This window comes from Galeopterus variegatus, unplaced genomic scaffold (assembly GCF_000696425.1).
Source record: "Galeopterus variegatus unplaced genomic scaffold, G_variegatus-3.0.2 Scaffold930, whole genome shotgun sequence".
In the NCBI taxonomy this organism is placed as follows: Eukaryota; Metazoa; Chordata; class Mammalia; order Dermoptera; family Cynocephalidae; genus Galeopterus; species Galeopterus variegatus.
In genome coordinates this window covers 269674-289329 of record NW_007727041.1, presented here as the reverse complement: position 1 = coordinate 289329, position 19656 = coordinate 269674, and the positions used below count along the sequence as shown (strand labels likewise).

At 34.5% G+C, this 19656-nt stretch overlaps 1 protein-coding gene across 1 annotated transcript in view; it reads left to right on the top strand.

Moving 5' to 3' along the window:
• ITGA1 (integrin, alpha 1) overlaps window positions 1–19656 on the top strand; it is a 98755-nt gene that overhangs the window by 66956 nt on the left and 12143 nt on the right. The window contains exons 16-23 of the mRNA XM_008573526.1: window positions 1132–1298; window positions 2772–2908; window positions 4604–4714; window positions 6304–6513; window positions 8954–9034; window positions 14592–14668; window positions 17039–17128; window positions 18515–18617. Coding sequence (XP_008571748.1) covers window positions 1132–1298; window positions 2772–2908; window positions 4604–4714; window positions 6304–6513; window positions 8954–9034; window positions 14592–14668; window positions 17039–17128; window positions 18515–18617 — 976 coding nt within the window. The remainder of the gene's footprint in view (window positions 1–1131; window positions 1299–2771; window positions 2909–4603; window positions 4715–6303; window positions 6514–8953; window positions 9035–14591; window positions 14669–17038; window positions 17129–18514; window positions 18618–19656) is intronic.

The window sequence follows — 19656 nt, the reverse complement described above, 5'->3', positions numbered from 1 at the left end:
AAAATAATGTTCTCAGGAAAACATAAATATGGGATATCTGTTTGTTATGATAAGTTTAAAAATATGTACACATACATATGTATATGTGCCTGTGTATGTGTATATATGTGTGTAAACATGTGGGCATATACAAGTGTGTCTCTAGATATATTCTTCTGCAAAGAAAAAAAAACTCAGTGTACTAAATGTAATGGCAATTATTGCTGAGTGGTAGAATTACAAGTTATTTGTGTTTTCTTTATGCATTTCTATGGTTTCCATGTTATCTATGAGTAAATTGTTTTAAAAGAAAAAAGAAAACTAACTCTCATTTTTTTAAATGCAAAAGCATAACAAGAGACTTCAGTATTCACAAGATACCTAGTTATAAAGACCCAGATAAAGATGGCCAGCAGTTGTTCCGGCTTGATTGTAAGACAGTGGCCTCATAGTCTCCCTGCCCAAGAATTTACTCTGCTCTCATTTTGGATTATTGGAAATCACTGGGTTTAGGAGTGAAAAGGACTGAGTTTAAATTCCAGTTTTTCCCTCTTAACAGCTTTTGACTTTGGGCAAAATATTTAACCACTCAGGTTATCTCACATATAAAACTGGGATAATAATATTTCTTATTATTAAAGTTAATTTAAGCTTTAAGTGAAATAACATACATGCCTACAAGAGTACCTCAAATATCATTCTATTTCTCCTTCCCAGAAACAGAGGCAGAGCTGAACCTGCAAAAACAGACAAGTGTTATGGTCTAGATGAGAGCCAGCAGGGGCTACAAGTTGTCCAGGAGGCTCTGGACCATTTCCAAATTGAGAAGAAACTCAGAGATCCCCAAAATAGAGTTTTGGTTCTGAGATTGCACCTGCGCACTTGGTTCCATCTCTTTTCCATTACAGGCAAAGCTAGATCTTTGGTCTTTGAACCAAAAGCCCAAGATGGTTCCAAAACAACCTGGGTGTCCTGAGAACATCAGATACAATCTCTTCTGTACCAATGGTTCATTAGAGAAATGGAGTCCTGAGAGTCCACACTATACACAAAGGAGAATCCCCTTCAGTGCACTCACGTCGCACTCCCAAGTTGATGACATTCATTAAATGGAAAAATGTGTGAGTAATCACATTGGTTCTGTGTTTGTAGGTCCCGAGATGTGGCAGTAGTTAAAGTGACCATGAATTTTGAACCCAAAAAAGTGAATATTCAAAAGAAAAACTGCCATATGGAGGGAAAGGAAACAGTATGCATAAATGCTACAGTGTGTTTTGATGTAAAATTAAAGTCTAAAGAAGACACAATTTATGAAGCTGGTAAGCATAATAATTATAGCATGTACTTTTAGGTGAAGGGCAATACTCGGGTATTTGCTCCAGCGTGATGAAATCCAATAGGAGATTGCATTTCCACCAGCAGAGTGAGCTGCACGTCACATTTGTCCCATGTACATGTTGAACCTTGAAAAAAATTTTGCTGCAGAAGAAGTAGGCTATGAAACCCATTAAATTCTGGAGCAGAAATTACATGCTTGTGTGTAATGGCCTCCACATTCCGTAGTTTCCCTCTGGCTCTCCTATTTACTACAAACAATCGGGTGCTAAAAAAAACAAAAACAAAAAACAAAAGCATTCAGACTTAGGATTTGGAAATTGGGCCTCAAATAAGACCAGTTTTCCTTCCTGTGGGTTTCAGAGGATCTCTCTCTTCTCCTGCCCCCTTCTGGAGAAGACTGATATTGCAGAGGACCCTAATTCTTTGCCACCCCGTGTACCTGAGATCCCTTTGTTTTTGAGAGTCAGACTTGTTCTGTGTGTGCGTTCTCAGGTGCATCTGTCAGCCCGTGCATCCCCCTCCTCCCTACGCTCTACAATTTCTAAGACAGTTTTTTTATGATGTTGAAATATGTTGGAATCAAACCTCTGAAGGTCATTGGCTGCAGAAGACTAATTTACTCTGCAAACCAAATATAAATAGAATGAGAAAAACCATTCATCTTTAAAATCTATTTTTCTTAATTTGCTTTTTATGTGCATATATGAGAGTATTTCAGAAAGTTCATGGAAACATTTGTATTATCTATTAATTCTATTTTTCCACGAACTTTTTGAAGCACCCTCATATATGCTCTAAAATAGTCCCCTGGCTAGAAGATAAATGAAGTACAGGAATATAAAATAATGAGTTAGGTTTTTATATGCAATGTTATTTTAGTCTAATTTCATTTTTGTATAATAACTAAACAATCAACTCTAAAGAGGATTGTAGCCTTCAAAGAAAGTAAAAGGTTTTACTTGTTTTTTTTAATTATGCATACTTATTTTATTGAACTTAATGGTGCTTTGAAAATAATCTAAGATGGTGTCTTGTTATAAAATAGGTTAAAAATGGTATTAATGTATATTTTTGTCTGCATTGAAATGCAATATGATCAATATTCCAAGCAAGGTTCCAACATTTCTAAACTAAAAAAATATTTTAGGTGAAAATTCAGTAAACACAGACATGGTCATCAAGTTAAATGATATGTTGGTGTGCGTGTGTGTATTATAAATAACTATAATTAAACATTAAAAGCATAGTGAACTCAGACAGCAGTTCTATAGAGTTCCTCAAGGTTATCTTCATGACTGCTAATATCATTGCACTACAGTAATGTGGATATGCTCAATAATAGAATCTTTGCTAATTGCTTAAGAGATTTTTCTTAAATGCTAATTTAGTAATTTGGAACATATGAAAATCACCCCAAGTAAATATTTCCATCAACTTTTTTTTAATTCTTATAGATCTGCAGTACCGTGTCACCCTAGATTCACTAAGACAGATACCACGAAGTTTTTTCTCTGGAACTCAAGAGAGAAAGATTCAAAGAAACATCATAGTGCGAGAATCCGAATGCACTAAGCACTCCTTCTACATGTTGGCAAGTAAATCATATGTTATAACTGCCTTATTCCAAATCAAAAATATAGTAGACATGTATTATTTCAAGTCAATTAAATTTTTACTGTTTTATTTTAAAGTATACATCGTAAAGTAAACTTTATTTTGTTTGTTCGCTCATCGGAAAAATCACCGGTCTGATTTTCTCATTTCCAAATACATTTCATAAAACTATCTTTAGTCTTTCCTGTGTGTGTCATCAGACACCCATATATTATGGAATAGTAAAAGACACAGTGTACTAGATGACGAGAGACCTTATTCCTTATTTATTTCTTTTATTCATTCATTATTCTTTCAACTTGAAAACATTTACCCATATATTATGGAATAGTAAAAGACACAGTGTACTAGATGACAAGAGACCTTATTCCTTATTTATTTCTTTTATTCATTCATTATTCTTTCAACTTGAAAACATTATTTAATTTTTTTGGACCTCATATATCAAATGTGGATGGTAAGTGATTAACTGACCAGAGGTCAGACTATCGGGCCATATGCTTTCTGGGGTCCCTGAACTGTATATCTTGCTCTTCAACTTCACAATGAAGGGGGGAAAATCTGGTATTTTCTGTCATCTGTAGGCTTTGTGCTCCTTCGGTTTCTTTCTATTTTAGTGGATGAGGGAGGCTTGGAAAGCAAATTATTAATCTCTAGAAATGACTAGTAAGCCAGTTTGAACCATTTTAAATGTATTTTGTTCAGGTACTGTGTATGTGGGGAGGGTTCTCAACTGAGGACAGGAATTTCTTAAACATTTTCTTAAAATGTACATGATAATAATAAACAATAAATAAAAGCAGAATTAAGGTAATGAGGAAACACTGATTTCAGTAANGCATCTCTGTGTGCCACATTTATTCTTTCTAAGTGATTTTCATGTTGATACTCCCCATAATCTATACAAAAATAAACTTATTCTGTCAACCCTAAAATCAATTTGCGATCTGAAAAATAACACTTTAGTTGTCCCTCATATTTAGTTCATCAGAACTGAAAATTTAGAAGTTAGAACTTGCATAAAATTTCTGAGTGACTTTGGCAAAGTTGTTTAGTCTCTTAGAGGCTCAGTTTTTCATTTGTAATCTAAGGACCATAATAGTTATTCACCTTAGAGGATAATAATTTACAATAATGTGTATAAAGCTTATAATTTTGGACATTTCATAAATGATGGTTGTTATTGATGATAGAATTAACAAAATTAATCATATTCACATCATTTCCATATCATTTTCATTATATAATTCTTATAGCTCTAGGTATACATATTAATGAAATGCAGCTCAAATTAAAGCAAGTTTGCCCTTCTCAAGTGAGGAGACTTTCCTAGAAGTATTGGTGATTTTGTGGGGTTTTTTGTGGGTTTTTTTGAGTTCTCAAAAGAAACGATATTGTTATGCAAGTAGCTCAGGGGGCTATATCCTGACACAGCAAGATACGACACATCCCATCACTCCAGCAGGCCATACTCTGAGCCTCTGCATTCCAGCTATGTCCTTTGTCAAAGCAGAAAAACAGTCCCCCTCCAGCAAAGCAAAAGCCTGATGAAGACATCTGTCAGATTAGGTGCATGAGAATGTTCTAATAAGCCTGACCCACAAGGCCATAGCAAGATCAGGACATCCAGTGGATATGATACTAATGATATATCTTATGCTTTAATCTCTAGGACAAGCATGACTTTCAGGACTCCGTGAGAATTACTTTGGATTTTAATCTTACCGATCCAGAAAATGGGCCTGTTCTTGATGATGCTCTACCAAACTCAGTACATGAATATGTAAGCCAGATTTTCCTTTTAATCCAATTGAAAGAAATCTCCCCATTTATTTTAATAAACACTAGGTTGCAGGGCACGATTTGGGCATAATGGGTGTCCTCAAACTAAACCACGGACTTAGACCACCAACTAGGTCATCAACAGAGTGGATCCCCCCTGGGCCTTCTTCGTGGGGCCCTCCTTGTGGGACGTGTAAAATGTAGGAGTCGAGCAGAACGTATGCTTCCCTGGCCACACTACTGCTCCAAAGACAGAAGTAATAGGAAGAGACTGAGCTGTGTTCGTCCAGTTCCTGCTTCCACATTCGGAGTCCACTGCCCCACCCCTGAGCTGGAGAGAAGGGTTAGAGGGGCCAGAGGGTGTCCCTAGTGTGTCCCCAATGGAGGAATCATTAGAAATGGAGAGTTAATTTTCCCCATATACCTATCTTCCACTCTCCCCTCCTTGCCACTGAATGTATTTATTGTCTCATACATACCAGGCATTGGAGCTCCCGGTCTAAGGTGCGAACCAGGTGCTAAGTCGTAATTAGAGCGTGTGCTGTGGAGGAGGATTTCAGAGCTCTGTGGGAGCTTCTCCCTGGGCTGGGGTATCAGGAAGAGCCCCCTGAAGTCATGACGTGTAAATCGAGACCTGAAGGATAGGATGATTTTCATCCTATTTACAGGAGTGTGGGGAAGAGGGGAGAGTCTGCATGAAGTTTGTGGCATGAAGGAAACTAAACTGTTGCTTCCCAGCAAGGCTGCAGCTGGAGAGCAAGGTCAGCGACATGGTGCTGGAGGCAAAGGCAGGGACAGGCCATTCAGGACTTGGTGCTGGAGGCAAAGGCAGGGACAGGCCATTCAGGACTTGGTGCTACCACACAGATTTTAAACTTTTTAAAGAGCAGCACCATGCTATTGAAGGTTTTCATTTGGTTCACTCATGGGACTGGATTTGTGGTTTTTACGTCTTACTGCAGGCAACATGGAGAATGACTGCAAGGAAACCAGCAGATGTGGGAGACCAGCTGGGAGGCTGTCACTTTAGTTTGGGAGGAAATGAGGATGCTTGGGCTAGAGGGGGTGGTGGAAACGCAGGGACAAGAAAGGATTTAGGAGATATTCATAAGGGGACAGGATGGACAAGGCTTGAGGAAGGACTGGGTAAGGAGCGGGGAGGAGGGGGTGTTAATGAAGAAGGGAAATCAAGGAAAACTCCCAGGCATTCCACCCTCTTGGCTGAGGTATTTGATTCTTTTCAACAGAAAATCGCGTGGTTGGACTTGAGTGTTAAAAGTTTTATCTCACAGGCTTAAATCTTAGAGTACTTGACTTGATTTTTTGAAACAGTTCTAAAGCTAGTGAAAAACATCCGTGAAAACTGTGCGTTCTTAAAAGGGCTAGAATTTATATCTGTAAATAAAAGTTTATTTTTCCCCCTCTAAATCACAGGAATAAATACAAAATTTGTGCAGTGCAATCAATTCTCTTTATGAGTTGCTTAACTCGTTTTGGCACTTATTTGGTCATTTCTCTTACACAAATTGATAGGTAATTTTCAATAATGCTTATCTAAATTTTGAAAAACACTTTCTCTGGCCATTTCAGATTCCATTTGCCAAAGACTGTGGAAACAAGGACAAATGTATCTCGGACCTCGTCCTGAGCGTAACCACCACGGAAAAGGACCTGATTATGGTCAGGTCCCAGAATGATAAGTTCAACGTTAGCCTCACAGTCAAAAATAAAAAGGACAGTGCCTATAACACCAGGACAATAGTGCATTATTCTCCAAATCTGATTTTTTCAGGAATTGAGGTAAACTTTTAGTTTGTTCATTTCTTCTCATAACAGTCGTTTACTGAACATACTTTTCATACTCCTGAGCTAAGTGCTTTTATTATATTGGTTTTAGGAGGATAGAAAACATTTTGCACAAAATTGGTACTAACTAATGGTGAAAGTACAGATTGTCCCCAACTTAACAGTGGTTCAAATTATGATTTTTTGACTTTATGATGAGTTTATGGGGGTAGTAAATGAGTTTTCAACTTACAGTGTGTTTATAGAGATGTAACCCCACCCTAAGTTGTGCAGCATTGGTACCAATATATTTTTAAAGCTTTTGTTTTATTTCTTTGGAAATGTATTTATTAGATTCATTATGAAGAAAGAATAGCTACTGTATCAAAATTGTATGTTTCACAGGGTCTTTAATCCACTGAAATTGAGACTGAGTCAAGGAAAAAAATAAACATAACAATCAAAGTCAAAACAGTTTAACAGAGGTGCAGAGAGGGGCCTCTTCACTGAACAACAACAAAAAATTTACATGCAGAAAAATCCAGATACCATTTCCCCTCTTTTATGCAAAATCCTTATTTTGGAGATTTGTATCAAATGACTGTCTTATTGATTCATAACAGAAGTCTTTTTTATTATTTTGGCAATAATGTATATCTGCATAAGATGCTAAATCAAGGGTAATTAGTGTTTCCATGTTTGAATTTTGTTTTTAATTCTGATCTCCAAATGAATCCCCCTGAGTTAAAATTCTGTATATATTTATATGAATTAATAATATATATGATTCATATTAAAAGCATTGCCCTTATTATGCATAGCATTAAAACATATTGTTTATTGATTAATGTCAGTGTAAGAAAGGGAGCAAAGGGGCTTAGCCATATATTACAGTAGGAGAAAAACATAAATGTCTCCACAGGTTGCAGTCTAAGATTAGACCTGCACGATGGTGTACTGTGAGCAGGAAATGCCACCCTAGAATTACATCAGCTTTGCAGTGACTTGTGGAGAGTCTTGTGTAATGGAGTTCATTACCTATTTATTATTAATGCTGGAAAGTTTTGGCAAACTTCAGAGCTCATGGTTGCTATGGTGAATGTAGAGGAATCAACTCAAATTCAGCAAAAAAGAGAATGGAACTGCTGTAATATCCATGCCAATCCTCAAATGTTAAGACATAAACTTATCACCCAACCTTCAAATTTGTTTCCAAGTTGCATAGTTTATCTTATAAAAAACATATTGCCCAGTTTCTGTAAATTCAGATTTTAACTGATATTTCTCTCCATTTGTTAGGATATCACTTAGAGACATAATAACTAAGATAGGTTTAAATAAAATGTCATATATTACTACATACCTTGCATTGGTCTGTAAATTCAGATTTTAACTGATATTTCTCTCCATTTGTTAGGATATCACTTAGAGACATGATAACTAAGATAGGTTTAAATAAAATGTCATATATTACTACATACCTTGCATTGGCTAAGAATAGTAATTATAAATGCAAATGTGCAAACTAATGTTGGGAAAATATTACCACTCAATTTTTCTCTGGAAAGGGTACTATATTAAAAATCATTGTCTATATCCTCTTCAGCTGACTTAATGGCCTCGGCACAGAGGCAGAGATATAAAACCAACGGTACTTCTCCAATACTTGTATTGACAATAACAGCAATAATAATGATGGTAACCCTTTCTTGAGTCATATTATGTGCAATATTCTAAGGATTTTACTTATTTAATTCTCATTAAGTTTTTGTAAGTAGATGTTACTGTACTGCAGAGAATAAAACATAAACCCTTTTTCCCACATTTTAACATTTCTGTAATTGAATTTTACAATTGACAACGTGTTTATTTAACTGGCAGCATTATTTTCCTTCGTATAGGTATATAAAATAATGGTGTGTCTCATGTTCAATGGTATTTTAAGTTTGATGAAATAGAGTATGATTAACTGCACTTTATAGGAAATCAGGCTCAGAGAGGTGAGGAATCTGATAAAGATGAAGCTAACAGTGGTTGAATCAGGACTGGAATCCTGGGGTCGCAGATCAGAGCCCATGTGCTCATTCACTGCACTGAACTCTGATGTCTAGGTTCACTGTGGGCTGCTCTGTGCCTGCTGGTATGCACGGATGTTTTGTGCAGCCACCACAGTCACCCTGTGAGGTAGATACTGTTAGTACTCCCATGTTACAACTGAGGATTTAGGCAGGATAGTGAGATGTGCTCTGTCTTTCAGGCACCCTCAAGTGATATTGTTAGATTTCCATGGGCTGTGGAACAGGTGGTCCCAGAATGCTGTGACTCTCCCAGCTAAACTGAGAGACAAATCTTGGCAAGGCAGTCACCAAGGCACAGCTGAGAAAATTCTGAAAAAAACAAGTTCAAATATTTCACCTACTTGTCTACTCTAATTCTGTTTACTTTCCCTCCCTAGGCAATCCAGAAAGACAGTTGTGAATCCAATGATAATATCACATGTAAAGTTGGATATCCTTTCCTGAGAAGAGGAGAAATGGTGAGCAGATTATACAAAACACATGTGGCAATTGGATACAAAAAATAATGTGCTCAAAGCCAAATATATAAATCCTTCTAATGGTAGTTTAGGATGATATAGATAGAAAAAGTTGAGTTTAAAATTTTAACAGCTTGGAATCTGCTATGGTAGGAATGTTTGTGTCCCCACAAGATTCATATGTTCAGACTTAATCCCCAATGTGATAGTAGTAAGAGGTGGGCCTTTGGGAGGTGATTAGTTCATATGGGAAGAGCCCACATGAATGGGATTAGAGCCCTTAAAATAAAGGATTGAGGGAGCCTGATTGCCCCTTCCACCTTGTGAGGATATATAATAGGCACCATATACGAGGAAAAGGAACTTACCAGACATTGAATCTGCTGATGCCTTGATCTTGGACTTCCCAGCCTCTAGAACTATGAGCAACGTAATTCTGTTACTTGTAAATTACCAAGTCTAAAGTATTTTGTCATAGCAGCCCGAATGGACTAAGACAAACTCAAAAGGCAATTATTGCATGAGTCAAACTCAAACACCAAAATAATTTTTTATTACTTGTAAATTACCAAGTCTAAAGTATTTTGTCATAGCAGCCCGAATGGACTAAGACAAAATCAAAAGGCAATTATTGCATGAGTCAAACTCAAACACCAAAATAATTTTTTAAATTTATACTAGATAACATATCTGATCAAATAAAGCTGGGGCATTCTGTCATTGGAGTCTCCTATGCAATAGAATTTTCTGGCCTGCAGGAAAAAGAATGTTTCAAACAGGCTGGTTTAGAACTTAATATAGAAATTCTCCTATCTTGTTTTTTGTTAAACAACAATCCTCATTGAGATATAATTTACATACCACACAATTTACTCATTTAAAGTGTACAACTCAATGGGTCTTAGTATATTCACCAAATAGAAAATTGTACAACTTTCACCACAATTGATTTTAAAACATTTTCACTCCCCAAAAAGAAACCTCATGCACATTAGCAATCACTCCCCATTTTTTCTCAACAGCCCTTCTCCCAACCTCAGGCAACCACTAATCTACTTTCTTTGTTTATGGATTTGCTTATTCTGGACACTTCATATAAATGGAATTATATAATATATGATCTTTTGTGACTGGCTTCTTTTACTTAGCATGATGTTTTCCAAATTCATTCTTGTTGTAACATGTATTAGTAGCTCATTCCTTTTTGTTGCTAAGTAATACTCCAATACATGGATATATCACATTTTATTTATTCACTCATCGATAGGTGGGTGTCTGCACTTTTTGGATACCTCAAAAAATACTGCTATGAATATTTGAGTAAGGTTTTGGTGTAGACATGTGTTTTCAATTCTCTTGTATGTAAGCCTAGAGAAGGAATTGCAGGGTTGTGTGGCTTACTATGTATAACATTTTAGGGAACTGCAAGACTGTTTTCTAAAGTGCCTGCACCATTTTACATTCCCACCAGCAGTGAATGAGGGGTGCAGTTTCTCCACATTGTTATTGTCTGTCTTTTTTATTGCAACCATCCAAGTGGTTATGAAATGGTGTCTTATGGTGATTTTGATTTGCATTTTCCTAATGTTTTGATCATCTTTCATGTACTTATTGGCCATGTGTATCTTCATTGGAGAAAGATCTCTTAAAATTCTTTATCCGTTTTATAATTGGGTTGTCTTTTTGAGTTGTAAGAGTTCTCATATATGTGAGTATTCTACATTCAAGTCTCTTATCAGATACAGGATTTGCAATAATTTTTCCCATTCTGTGGGTTGTCTTTTAACTTTCTTGATGTTGTTCTTTGAAGGACAAAAGTTTTTAATTTTCACTTATTTAATCTTTTGTCACTCATGCTTTTTGTGTCATATCTAAGAAGGCTTTGCCTAATCCAAGGTCATGAAGATTTACTCCTATGTTTTTCATCCAAGAGCTTTATGATTTTAGCTCTTACATTTAGGTCTGTGATCCATTTTGATGAACTTTTTGTGTATGGTGTAAGGAAAGAGTCCAACTTCATTCTTCAATGTGTATATTCGGTTGTCCCACACCATTCCCCCAATGACTTGTCTTGGAACTCTTGTTGAAAATTGGTTAGCCATAAGCACATAGGTTTATTTCTAGACTTTCAGTTTATTCCATTGATCTGTATGTCTATCCTTATGCCACTAATATACTGTTTTGATTATTATAGTAAGTTTTGAAATCAGAAAATGTAAATCCTCAAACTATGTTTCCGTTTTCAAAATTGTTTGGTTATTTTAGGTCCCTTGCATTTCCATATGTATTTTAGAATCATATTGTCATTTTCTACATAATAGGCTGCGGGGAATTTGATAGGCACTGTATTTGACTCTGTAGATAAATTTATGGAGTATTGTCATCTTAAAAATATAAGGTCTTCTTACTGAAGACCATGGAATGTATTTCCATTTATTTGGGTCTTCTTCAATTACTTTCAACAATGTTGTGTAGTTTTTAGAATACAAGTTTTGCACTTCCTTTGTTAAATTTATTCCTAAGTATTTTATTGCTTCTGATGCTATTTTAAATGGAATTATATTCTTAAATTCATTTTCAGATTGTATAATGCTAATGTGTAGAAATACAACACAATTTTTGAATATTAGTCTTCTTTTCCTCTGAAACTTGCTGAAGTTATTTATTAGTTTTAATCATTATTTGGTGGGATTTGGGGATATTTTATATATAAGATTATGTCATTTGCAAATAGAAGCATTCTTTTCAATCCAATGCCTTTTATTTCTTTTTCTTACCTAATTGACCCTGCTAGAACTTCCAGTCCTAGTTGAATGAAGTGAGGACAGTCCTTTCATCCCTTTTTAAAGACAATATTTGTTTATATTAAAAACAGAGAATAATTATCTCATTTAATGATAAGGTATTTATATATATTTTCATTGAAAGTTGCTTTTCAGTATGAACATTTTCTCCTCTGTTCACTATTGAGTTAAGGAGAGAAATGTTTAATTAATCAAATAATTAAAATAAGAAGATACTTTACTTACTTGACTTATACCTGAAAACATGAGGAAGAAGTACAATCCCATATTTATTTTAACTTTCTCACATTATATTGTTTTATAATGTAAGACTTAAAAATAGATCTCTGTCATCTTTAACATCCTAAAACATGGATAAAACACTGGATTAGATGTCTGGAAATGATAGTCACTTATTTATAATGAAATTTTTCAGCTTTCTGTTTTTTGCAAATGAGAATTCAAAAGACCTTTCCTCTTATCACATGTGGCATGGTTACTAGTGATCTAGGAATCTAATTACAAACCGTAGTAATTTTCATTAAACTCAATAAATCCCTCCTATGTTCTTTTTACCTTATGGAAATAACTAGATGTACCAGTTTACTTTTGGAATCTCATCCCAAAATTTATTTCTCAACTATCCCAAATGAAATTTAGTCTGAAATTGCATTTCTTTCCTACAAATCTATAAAATGCACATTCTCATTTGCAAAAATACACCCATTATTCCTCTAATTTGACATGGAATTAAGAAATCTCAACTCGTTTCTCCTCCTTACTTTGACCTCTTGTACTCAGCAAAGAATTATCTCCATTTCTTAAAGAATAATAACATACTCAGTATTATAGTCCAACCATTGGAAACATTAAGTGCAATCTTAATCATTTCTTAATCATTTCTTCTTCTCTTCAGCAATTCATTGCTGCTTAGAGTAAAAGCTTAGATCAAAGTCATCTGTAGGGAGATGGGAAGACAGTTTGCAAGCAATTTGAACATGAGCTTTATGCTTAGAATATTCTTTGGTTTCCAGATCTAGATTTGCAGTTTAAGCATTTCAGGATCAGGCGACTTCTTCAGCCCCACTTCTCTGCAAGTAGCTTCACCTAGGTGTGAAGACTCATCAAGAAAGCAAAGACTTACAGGCCCAGGCCAGTGAGGGAGGTTCAGGAAAGGCAGGAAAGAGGGAGCTCACTGAGCCACTCAGGCAATTTGACCTTTGAGGTATTGTAGTTCAAGTCCACCCAATAAAGTTTTTGCTGGAATTGTGATTACTGTTCCAAAACAAGAAGAACACCACAGAGACTGCAGATTCTTTTTTTTTTTTTTTTTGATGTAAATCTAAATATATGTGGGAGAAAAAATACAAAGAAACACCATAAATAATATGGTACAACCATGCAAATCTCAGGACCCTTGAATTTTAGTCATCCCTTCGGTGAACGGTGCCTAAAGTGATTAAAAGAACTTTAAATGGAAAACCTTCTCCTATTTAGCAGTTTATCACAAAGACAAAATTTTAATTAGTTTCTATTAATTGTACATTTCGGACTATCTATTTTGCTGGCCCAAATTCCAAAATACCTCAGTGAGCATTAAACAAAATTAGTTTTGAGAATGGGATATATGATTTTATAAGTATTATTATGAGCCCTCTTGAACTGGAACACTGTGGGTGACATATTTCTTTGAACAAATAATTTAGTTTTTGGTCAGCTTGCTGGTGTACATGGATTATGTAGTGCATATGTTCAGGCATAGTTTCTAAAAAGTTGGTTACCAGTATCCGAATGTCACTATAACAAAAACATTTTCCAGTTTTTCTCAAGTATTATTTTAACTGGCAAACCTTTGTAAACAAAACTCTCTGCATTTCTATTAGAATTTACTTTAGTCTAAATAGCCAAGCCTTTATTTTCTTTTATTTTCTTGTTACTATTCCCCAAAGGTCCAAAACTTTTTTTACACTATTTCATTAATAGAGCCAAGTATGTTTTTCTCAGTTTTATAATTAAATGTATAGATTGTTGCTAGTACTTGAAATTTTCGTATTAAAGAGGCTTTAATTATGACCATTTTACAATTATTTTGTGTTTGGGATCTGGTAAACTATGGTTATATAATAAAATAAATAGGATCCACCTTCATGGTAATGGTTTTGGTTAATATGAATTATTTTAATAGTATAATTTGAATAAAGTGTTTAAATCCAATATTAGTATGTGTTGTAGTCTGTTGTGGACTTCTATAACAAAATACCATATACTGAGTAGCTTATAAACCAGAAATTTATTTCTCACAGTTATGGAGGCTGTGAATTCTGAGATCAAGGCACCAGCAGATCTAGTATCCAGTGAGGGCTCATTTCCTCAAATGGCAGAAGGGCACAGGCAGCTTTCTGGGGCCTCTTTTTTAAGGTCACTAATTCCATTTGTGAGGGCAGAGCCCTCACTACCTAATCACCTGCCAGAAGGACCTACCTCCTAATATGATCACACTGGTGATCAGGTTTCAACACATGAATTTTGAGGGGACACAAACATTCAGACCACAGCAATATGCAAAGCGTATTACATATTCATGTTTGAAAGTGCATGCATATCATATCTTATTCTATCTATTTTTGAGATGTGATGGAGTTTTATTTTGTAAGGTGACATTTCTTAAATAACTTCATAATTTGAATTTTGGTAATACTTATGCAAGTTGAATATCTTTATTAAAGTAAACATTATCTGTTAGTAATCTAAAGATACATATTTTTATTTCATAGGTAACTTTCAAAATATTATTTCAGTTCAACACATCTTATCTCATGGAAAACATGACCATTCATTTAAGTGCGACAAGGTTGGTTTATATATGTGTGAGTGTGTATTTAGAATATTTTACTTTGTAGACTCACTTGCAGCTTCTTACAGTTCATATGAGATCAGTAGAAGTTGAAGGCAATGACCTACTTTGTCTCACAAAAACACCTTTATAAGTAATTAGCAAAATAAAGAATTTTTTTATTTAATATAAATAATTCACTGGATTAAGTCATTGGTTTTATGAGTATAGATCATTATTGTAATCACACATCACTTTTGTCTGCCAAATGGCACTTAAATTCATTTAAAATTTTACAGACTTTGCTAATTTAAAAACTTTTACTGGCTGCCCATCAAGGTCAGCTGATGAACTTAAAGTGTTATGATGCCCTTTTGTAGTTTAATACATTTTATTCAAATCAGTCAAAGCTTCTGAAAGGTACCATAGAACACACAGACTGAAAACAGCAAGAGGCTAATAAGGAAATTGAAATAGTGGCTTAACTTTCTTCTAAGTGCAATTGTACTCTGGCCCGTCTCCAGTGAGACCAAGTTCTGTCTTTTATTGCTTTATTCCCCAGTAGCTAGCATGATGCCTGGCATATAATAATCACTAAATAGATGTATAGTAAATTAATAAATAAATTAATGGATGAATTAATTCTGCATGTTCAATTCAACTCAACAAATATTAATTTGACATCCACTCTGGACAAGATATATATTGAATTAGTCACTGTAGGGAATATAAAAATTACTCAGGGCATGAACGTCCTCATGTGGTGAATATTACAGTAGGAGGTGGAGACTAGTATAAAATTACTGTAATACAGACTGAAGACAATCCATTACAGAAATATAAACCACGTGTCAGAGACTTAATGGAGGGTGAAATTATATCTACTTGGTAATGAGAACCCAAGAAAGCGTTATCAAGGAAATTATAATTGAGAAAGACCTTGAAGGATGAATAGCATTTCACAGAGAGATTGGTGAGCAGGATTAGATGAAGCATTGCAGGCAGAAGATACAGCTAGAGCAAAAATCAAAGGTAGACCATTTGATCTATTTGAGGAATATTGGGTAATCAATTTTAGCTGAAATACACAGAATACATAAAGTAATAATGGGAAGTAAACAGGAAGTGAGCATCTACCATCTTACACTAGGTACCAAATGTCAGTACAAGACTTTTTCTTTAATTGAACAGGCCATGAGGAGCCAGAAAAATTTCTGAGGGATGAAGTTATACGTACAGAGCTGCTTCTTAGGAAGATGGATTTGGCCGCACTGTGGACTAGATGAGAGAGAAGGGGACCATTCACACTAAGAGCTCAGTCACACACATACCTATAACCCAGGCAGCATGCTGCCTCTGTTGCCCTGTTGCTCATACCGATCCACTTCATACGCTTGGGAACAAGCAGAGCCATTCACAGACACCGATTGCCCTTTCTGTCACACAATTTTCTAGGTGCCTAGCCAGTTACTGGAGGGCTGTATCTGATAGTAATAATGAAAGCCAACACTTATTGAGTATTTTCTATATCCTAGGCACAGTCTTAAGCACTTTACACTTATTAATTACTTGATCATTATTTATTAATCATTTAATGATAAAATCCTCATTTTATAGATGAAGAAATCAAGGCACAGAGAAATGAAATAACTCGCCCACAGTGCATCAGTGTCCCAGAATGATTCCATTTTCTGGCTCAGAGTCTGTGTTCATAAGTCATATCACTTGTACATGCTTTTTTAATACAGGAGAGTATGAGACGTGTATATGTCTTTGTGTGTATACATACACATACTTGTCTTTACATGATATATAACTAAAATGAATATCAAAATCAAAGGAGTACATAACTGCTTAACAGGTAATATAAGCATCAAATATTTAGTGTGGAAAGACTGTTAAAAGAGAAAGCAAGATTTGATATTTGCTCTAAACTGTGTGACTCTGTTCGCATCTCTTGGCAAGGTCCTCCTCATCTGTGATAAATAAGTAAAAATCACCTGGGGTTACTTGTGTTAAAAACACAGATCCCTGTGCCCCAACTTGGACCCACTAAATCCACATTTCTAGGAGGGAAGCCCAGTAATATGTGTATTTTAACAATTAAACTCAAGGATTCTTATTAATATTGTCACAGAATTTTTTGAGAAACATTTGGCTAAAACAGTGTGGTTTTCAACTCTAGCTGCACGTCAGAATCGACCTGGGAACTTTTAACAATACCCATCTCTGACCTCCCTCCTCATCCAGATTAAAATATACTTAAAAATTCTACTCTTTTGTGTTTTTATTTAGTTGCCAGGATAAGCTTCTCTTTCAAGTGCTTAAAAATGTCTCTAAATAGTCAATAGTTTAACAATTTATCTGCATGTCCTGTGTATTTTCTAGTGACAGTGAAGAACCTCCTGAAACCCTTTCTGATAATGAAGTAAACATTTCTATCCCAGTAAAATATCAAGTTGGACTACAGTTTTACAGGTAGGAGTAAACCACATTCTTATGTTGACGCCTTTCTATTAACCAGTGGTTCTCAAAGTGTGGTCCCTGGCCAAGAGCATCATCATAGCCTGGGAACTTATTAAAGAGGCAAATTTTCTGGCCCCACCCCAGACCTACTGAATCAGAAGTGCTGGAGATGGGGCCTAACAATCTCTGTTAAACAAACCTTCCAGGTAATTTTCATGCACCCTAACATTTGAGAACCAATATACTAAATAACCCAAAATATGAGGTGCTAGATTGCATTAACAGTCCGGTCTTAACTCCTAAATACAAGCTGAAAACCCAGAAGTCCTTCTCAAAAGACAGTGCTTTCATAGAGGTCACCAGCATATCTCCTGGTGGTTATTTGCATCCTGTGGGATCTGATCAGCTGCCCATTCTAGACACTAGATTAAAGCATTTCTCATTGACAAGAGCTATTTATTTCTTTCACTATTCATAAACCATTCTTTCTCTTAGGAACTTTTCTGTCTAAACACCAATCATGTTGTCAAACTCTACATAAATTCCCTTGCTTAAGCAGAACTCCAAGCTTTTGCTAAATAATTATATGCAATGTATGTAAAAAGTATAAGAACCAGTGGCAAGTTCAGTTTAGTCTAAAAGTCTTGTCATTTTATTCATTTATTTTATATGGCACTTTCTCTTTACTGATAAGAGACCACAAAAATGAAAGGATTATAGGATATACATGTAGATTTTGCTTATATTTCTTAGCCTTTAAATTCTGTTGGATGTTTTTATTTTACTGTATTCACTTCTGTTGGTGGACTGACTTTTCCTCAGAATTTTCCATTTATTTAAAATCAAACTTTGGCAAACACGTACAAATATTTTTATTTATCTTCTCTTGACTGAAGAGCTGCTTAAAAATAAGTTATTTTATTCTACCAAGTTCATCCAAAGAACATGGAGAAGTTGTATGGAGAAGATTGAACTTTTAAGTTTAACAGTAAATAAAGAACTTTATATTGTAAAAAGATTAAAAAAATTAAATCTAGTTAAAATTCAGCACTACTAAAAGAACCAAGTTTAGCTTAATTATTCACTAAATGTAAACGATATTAGTGCATTCATGGAAACTTTTCACTTGTTAACAATGGAATTTTTATTTTAAAAACTACATATATTTTAGTATGTTAGGGTCAAATAAGCATTCTTGACTATTGAATTAAAGTATGTAATCCTCTCATCCTCCTCAAAGACTTAATTTTATGTTTCAGGGTGAAAGAATTATCTGATTTGAAATCTCTATAAGTATTTTTGTAGGATTTCATGGTATAGAGAAAGAAAAGAATGGGACCAAATAAAAGTTAAACTCCGTTGTGTTTTATTTTTCTTCTTCCAATTAATTATTTTAAGCTCTGCAAGTGAATACCATATTTCAATTGCGGCCAATGAGACAGTCCCTGAAGTTATTAATTCTACTGAGGACATTGGAAATGAAATTAATATCTTCTACTTGGTAAGAAACTACCTCTAAATTAGTGGTATTCTAAAGGAGTTATTTGTAAATTTATAAATTAAAGTATTAACAGACACATAGAAATGTGTTTCAATATTTAATCTCTATATTCTAGCAAATTTTTAAATTAAAATAATTTCACTATTTTAGAATATTTTATTTAAATTGATGATAATTATAGTACTTTGAATCAATTTTAACCAACTGTCTCTAATTTACTCATAAGACACAATAAACTAGAATGACTTCCTAGAAAAAAATAAACCAAATAGATCCTATATATAAACCTGTAGACTGTATTTACATTATTTTTTCAGTATAACTGAGAAAAGCATCTTTTTCATAATTATGACTATTTTAGAAGTTGATTATTTTAAAATTGCCTTGATAATATTTTCCTTCATTCAACAAATAAATATGTATTTCATTCTGCTCATTGCTTTCATATGCATCATACAGTAAATTACTGATATTACTACCACCTCCTTAAGTGATGTTTTTTATTACATTTATTTTTCCTTTTGAATCCATCATAACAAACTTTTTCTAACCAGTAAAGAAATATATAAATATTATTCTTGTTCTGACCTTGTTACCTCACAGTTAAAACAGAGATAATAAGAGAATCTACCTCCTAGGGTTGTTAACCATCATGGAGTTTCATTTTAGGTAATGCTTACTTACAGAGATTCAACTTAAGTTAATATTACTCAAGAAAAAAAGATGACCAGTTCAAATGATGGATTTAAATATATATTCAAAAGCATGAAATAATGCAACGTAATTATAAATGAAGATAATCTCAGTCTCTCTGGAAATTGCTAACAGAAAGGAAGTTCTCTTACAAAGTGGAAATAAATGTATACTCTCAAGAAAAATTTCATTGTTTTTATTTGTGCTCTTTGCTGAAATTTCTTTGACAATCAATACCCTGGAAATTAGCATGAATGCCAATCATTCTACTAGATTCTGGGATAAATTTTTGAAATTCAGGCTATCAGGTTTCTGTAGATTCATTCATTTTTCCTGGATAAGAGAG